The following is a 6,000-nucleotide window of genomic DNA, read 5'->3' as shown; positions in this document are numbered from 1 at the left end:
ACATGGATATTTATGTCTTCTTGGTGTATGTCTTTCCTATAACTTTCCCTGGAAAGTTGAGGATTGCCTTACACAAGGGTTCCAGTTACACTGTCTGGGTGTCTCACTGAGGTATGTAAGTCAATAATCCTTATACAGGTGAGTCTTAAGACTCACATGAATGTACTACAAAAGCATCCATATCCTGTGATGCAGTAGAATCTGCTGTCAAGAAGCTGTTACTTTATGTCTCTTGGCTTGTTTTAGATTTGACAGTGCAAGTTAGCTTCTCTGTCAAAGTGGGAGTAATGTAATCTTAACTTCTCCTGTCAAGTTTAGTGCAACCATATCATGCATTGTTAGACTCCAACAATTGGAAGGTATTACAAGGGTAACTATGTAATTGGAAATGCATATTCACGGAAAATAATCTTTCTGAGTAACTTCTGAATTAAGTGTCTTGTTAGTTAAGCATGCCATTGGCTGCTTGCTCGAGACCTGAAACTGCTTTTTCCTTTTAAACAAGGGAAATCAAACTGCCCTCTAGGTATTCCCAAATACCATGTTTTAACAGGTACCATGTATGACACACTAACCATTCTCCACGTGTATTTTAGAGAATCTCCTTGGGATAGCTGAAGTACATATGGCAATGTATGATGAAGATATCTTGAAAAATCCATTTTATTTGGCCATTCAGAAGCAACGTCCTGATCTATGCAGCAAAGTTGCAGAATTTCATGGTATTGTAAGTATAAATCAGTAGATTTAAAAGCTGATATTAAATAGCAGCCATATGAATTTAAATCATATGCCTGCTCTGACACATGTAAAGATCAGTGAAAGCCTAAAAAACTTCAAAGTGAGGTAAAGCAACTTTTAAGTTGCTTGTTATTTACTAATGCAGATGTCTTGATATATTGTATGGTAATAAAAGGTCAAAGTTGGTGTTGTTTCTGAACTACAGAAAGCTTATTTTCTTTGCTGTGAACTAAAGTTACATATCTTTCATTTGTAACTTAAAATAGGATTGACCTTTTGAAATGCCTGGTGGACAGGCAATCACTCATTTCTGACAGCGTTTTACATAGCAAAATAAAGCCATTAAACTGACCTGGAATAAAAACTCTGACCTTACGACTTCTAATCCGGGTACTCTGCAATTAGTCTTCATCCAGAATTAAGCTTTTGGAGACTCCATTTAACTTGGAGGTCATTGTAACCTGATTATAAAATTAAGCCTTAAATTACATGGGGTTCTTTCACTTGTATATTACTTAACATGGTGATGTGATCAGATGAAATGCTACAGTCTGTTGACCAATTCTGTCTGTGTTCTAACACCATTTCTGAAAGCTGCTGAGTACTGAAAGAACTACTTGATTCGTGCTTCTTTCTTGACAATGAAATGTATTTCTCTTCATCATTTGTACAGTGTTTGTGTAGTCATAATGTGTTGCTTTCTGATTAAGAATTTTTCTCAAACTGCCAATCTGTTGATGTGCAATAAAGCCAAGATGCTTCTTACGTTATTTTTTTTTTTTTTCCCTTCATTATGATGGATTTTCATTTTAGCTTGAAAGTATACTTCACTTTAACTACCTTATTTTAAGTCATCCAGGTGACTGGTGCTGTGACTTAAGATTTCATCTTCTCTTACTATTGCTTGGTTCAGTTACATCTGTCATCCTTTTTCAGATACGTAACTAAATGAAATTTATAGATTAATCACCAGACTGTGTTCTATCAATGACCTTTTCTTTTTATTACTTAAACAGAAGTGCTTTTATTTGCTATACTTTTACTAGTAAATGTTTATAGGCCAGATTGAATTGCTTGCCTCCAAAAGGCAAAAGCTGTTGGTGTTTAGCTGGTGATATGTGGTATTTCTTTGTAAAGCATGATCTAAAATTTTCCTTTCTTTCTTTCTTTTTTTTTTTTTTTTTTTTTTTTTTTTTTTTGGGTTTTTTTTGAAGCCTTTCAAGCAGCAGTCTCTCCACCTGCCAGTTTGAATCTTATGTTCTGAAGCCATTACAAGGACGTTTTCAAACCTTAAATGGAAAGGTATTTCTGTTTTGATGTCTGAGTGTAGCCTGGGGACACTCAAATAAATGATTCACTGCAGCTGATGACTGATAGTGTGAGCAGAGGTAGCTAAGAGTTAGAACTAGCTGGTGAAAGCAGCATGTTGCCTGTCTTAAGCCTAAGTTCTCAGGCTTTTTTTAGCAAAAGCCGTATTTTGGCATGTACACAAGAATAGCTGTCTGTTCAAATGTTAACACTGCCTCTTGTTTCTGCTTACTATTCAAGTTTGTCAATTTGTGTTCTGTGGCCATTAGGAATTCAGTTGTGTGGCACAAGGGCCTTTATCACTTAAATCACTTTATCACTTAGTATCACTGTCTCTAGCTTTCAGGTAAATAGCCTGCCAATTGTTTGCAGATGAAAGTTCACCAAGGTTTAAGACAAAACAATGATGGTATTGAGTTGTGTCTGAGGTCTGATGTATTCAGTTCAATTAGCAGAGACTAATGTAGCAGCAAGCCATGATAACCAATGGTAGCACTGCATGGGATCACTTTTTTCAGTGCAGTCTGAGATCTTGCACCCATTTGCAGGCTATCTAGATCTTCCTGCTGCAGGTGTCCTTACTAGAGTTGCTTGAGAAGTTAAAGCTGAGCTTGAGAGATGTAGACAAGGTGGGTGATATTTTTCTGAAGCTGGACTTAGGCCCCAATTCTAAGTTGTTTTTCAAGTTCCCTTCCCTTCTACTAAAGGTGCTCTAAAAATCTGCAAACTCTGAAACCTCCTCCTCTAGTAGCAGACTTATGAAGAAAGTAGATATGAGTAAGGTTTAGCCGTTGTAGACCGGAGGAATCTTTGTTTCAGTGTCTGCATAGCATGAGAATATGAGATCTCTTGCATCTGGTGCTTTCTTGACTTGCAAGATTCTCTTTTTCATTATGCTTCCACACACACACACACCCCCACACACCCCCCCAAAATGTAGCTGCAATGCAGAAGCCAAATGATAACTTTCTTCTGGTGGAATTTTATGCTTGGATCTGGTTTCTGTTTTGTTTCAGGAGATCGTCATACAAGGAAACCTCATCATTTTAGGAACTGGTTTTAGTTACACTCTCTCAGTACCTGTTCTTTTCGAGGAAACATTTTACAATGAAAAAGAAGAAAGCTTTAGTATATTGTGCATAGCTCATCCATTGGAAAAAACAGAAAGTTCAAGTATGTACTGAAATGTTAACTTAGTGGTCTTGTTTGCACAGTGAACAAATTAGTATGTTTGATACACTTAATTTCCTTCATTCTGAAAAACTTTGGCTTGGTTGAAAGCCGTTGGCATTTATTAGCTTTCTGGAGAGAAATACTACGTTGCTGCCAGGCAAACTTAATTCTGTAGGATTTATGCCCTAGTCTCAGCACTAAACATTATCTGTGGAATATGTGATCCAGTAATTTCTTAGCAATGCTCTGTTTAGTTTTGATTGCTTAATGGGCTTTAGTCTTCAGTGTGACATGTGTCTTGAGATGCTGCATCTTGAAATGCAAGGTGAGTGCACAAAAAACTGGAGAGGTAAATTCTTTCATGATTGCTTCATCAGTGGTTAGAGGTGCTGGTCTGCATACATATAGGCTTAAATTCTACAAATATTAATCTACATCTAAAGAAATATTCTTCTAGCATTCCATTTTTGGCCATAACTTAATGTAGTTGTCTAGCAGTCCTTCAGAAGTGACATAATTTGTAATTCCAGAAGTAATTTGAAATGAATGAGATCTAAACCTGTTATTTTTTGCCTGCCTTTGATTGCAAATGAAAGACTTGCCTAGAAAAATGATTTTGGAAAAGCAGTATGAATTTTAAGTGAGGGATCCAATTGTCTTATTTAGAAGGAAAACGGACTTGGTTTTAATGTTTACATGAAGCAACTCTGCTTTCCCATTCAGAGAAAGCATTTCTAAGTAAAGAATATGTTATGTGAAAACTGAAGATAGGATTTTTTTTTTTTACAGCTCACTTAGAGCAGACTAACTTCCTACATGGGCATTCAGTCAATTCCATAATGTGTTTTTCTTTTGTGTTTAGGCTTGACTCACACTCGGATTGAGTTGTGTATGTGGCAATAAGTAACCCCATGATAAAAAAGCATGTGGAATCAGTTTTAGGTGTTCCGAATAAATACTTGACATAAAAGGCAAGAGAGTCTACTCTAAATGTGATGCATTAAATTCTTTTAATTAAAGCAATGCATTCAGTTAAAGATGGAGTAAGGTGAATGAATGTTTCATTGTGCACAAGTTGGCTGTGTATGTTAGGACAGAAAGTACTTTACCATTCATTTATATTAAGCCTATGTGTTAATTCTTGACTTTCATTCTAGGTGAATCTACAGCTTTGTCAAACTCCTCTTCTCTTAAAAATATTGAAGATGTTAGAGAATTCTTGGGAAGGCACTGTGAGAGATTTGATAAATACATAGGATCTTTCTATAGAACGTTTAAAGAACATGAAAGGAAAAGCCTCCGCCACTACATAGTCAGTATCTTGCTTCTTGATGTTTAATTTGCTAAACATAAGTCACTGCTTTGGGTGTCTTTGTCGCCTTACCTGTGTCAGAGCGGGCTAGAGTTGAGGAAGGTGGGAAGGGAGATATTCACAATTTCTTGTGAATTGCCACATCTTAACTACTAGGTAAAGGCAATTTTTTTAGCTAAAAATCTTACTATAGTGCACAATTCTAAGGTGGGGAAAGACTGCTGCTTTTGCTTATTTATCTGCTTTGTTGCTTCAAGTCAGATTAACCTGAATCTGGCTGCTTTCTTTTTTCCTCTCTCCCCAGGATTCTGTCAATGCACTTTATACCAAATGTCTCCAGCATCTTTTGAGAGATTCGCACTTGGTAAACACATACTTCACTAAATACATAGTACGTAGTCTTAGTTAAGCAATAAATTATCTAACTTTGTGTTTGTATGGCTTTCTTTTTCTAGAAGATGCTTGCAAAGCAAGAAGAGCAGATGAATCTGATTAAACAAGCTGTTGAAGTAAGCATCTGAAATGAAAGAAAACAATTAGGAAGCTATTTTTAACTCTCCCTTTCATGCCTAAAGTACTGTTTTTTCTACAGATGTATATCCACCATGCAATTTATGATCTAGTCTTTAAATATGTGGGGACTATAGAGGCAAGTGAGGTAAGTTTGCTTGATTGCTGAAGATTAATGTAACTAATCTAGTGCATTTATAAAACTGTTGCCTTTCTATTGCTTAGGATGCTGCGTTTAACAAAATCACAAGGAGCCTTCAAGACCTGCAGCAAAAAGACATTGGAGTGAAGCCTGAGTTCAGGTGAGAGAGACGATTGTGGACTCCTTGAGGAGTCACTGGGATTCTGTCAGGCCAGCCAGAAAGCATCCTCCTTCAGACAATAGCAAGTTTTACTTACACTTCATTTCAGATGGAAAAGTAAAAAAAGTGTCATTTTAGGGCAGTCCTTGTATTCATGGTTATTTCCTTTGCTTTTATATTCTTCTGCTTCCCTCTGCATCTGCAGGGTCTAGAAGTGCAAGTGTACTTCGAGTGTAGGTGGAAATATAATACAGTTCTTTATTTCAGCTCTGAATAAGTTAAAACTTGGGTTTTGGAAACCCTGCACATGAGCTCTGTATGCTAACCATTTATTTAAAATTATTTCATAGCTTTAATATACCACGTGCAAAGCGAGAACTGAGTCAATTGAACAAATGTACTTCCCCTCAGCAGAAACTACTTTGTCTACAAAAGGTGGTACAAATTATTATGCAGTCTTCTAGCCAAAGAGGTTAGTAATTGTTGAATTAGTAATTTAAATTAAAACTTTTTTCTTAACCAGTACACATAAAGCACTTCGATATATAAGCAGCTGTTTGAATAGCACTTGTGGACTAAACACAATTAGGCTGGGGTGTGCCTTGCAGGTCTCTAAACAAAGCAAAATGGAGACAAAATAAATACTTCTGTGTT

General features: G+C 36.4%; 1 protein-coding gene across 1 annotated transcript in view; it reads left to right on the top strand.

Annotated features, from left to right (window-relative positions):
- The first annotated feature begins 625 nt into the window (after positions 1-625).
- Positions 626-6,000, top strand: part of ANKRD27 (ankyrin repeat domain 27 (VPS9 domain)) — a 28,599-nt gene continuing 23,224 nt past the window's right edge. The window contains exons 1-9 of the mRNA XM_010015112.1: positions 626-741; positions 1,956-2,043; positions 3,066-3,222; positions 4,380-4,534; positions 4,839-4,898; positions 4,990-5,043; positions 5,127-5,192; positions 5,270-5,346; positions 5,697-5,818. Coding sequence (XP_010013414.1) covers positions 626-741; positions 1,956-2,043; positions 3,066-3,222; positions 4,380-4,534; positions 4,839-4,898; positions 4,990-5,043; positions 5,127-5,192; positions 5,270-5,346; positions 5,697-5,818 — 895 coding nt within the window. The remainder of the gene's footprint in view (positions 742-1,955; positions 2,044-3,065; positions 3,223-4,379; positions 4,535-4,838; positions 4,899-4,989; positions 5,044-5,126; positions 5,193-5,269; positions 5,347-5,696; positions 5,819-6,000) is intronic.

The sequence above is a fragment of the Nestor notabilis genome, unplaced genomic scaffold, assembly GCF_000696875.1.
Source record: "Nestor notabilis isolate BGI_N333 unplaced genomic scaffold, ASM69687v1 scaffold32245, whole genome shotgun sequence".
Classification (NCBI taxonomy): domain Eukaryota; kingdom Metazoa; phylum Chordata; class Aves; order Psittaciformes; family Psittacidae; genus Nestor; species Nestor notabilis.
Note: the sequence above shows the minus strand (reverse complement) of the source record. Positions and strands in the feature narration are given on the sequence as shown.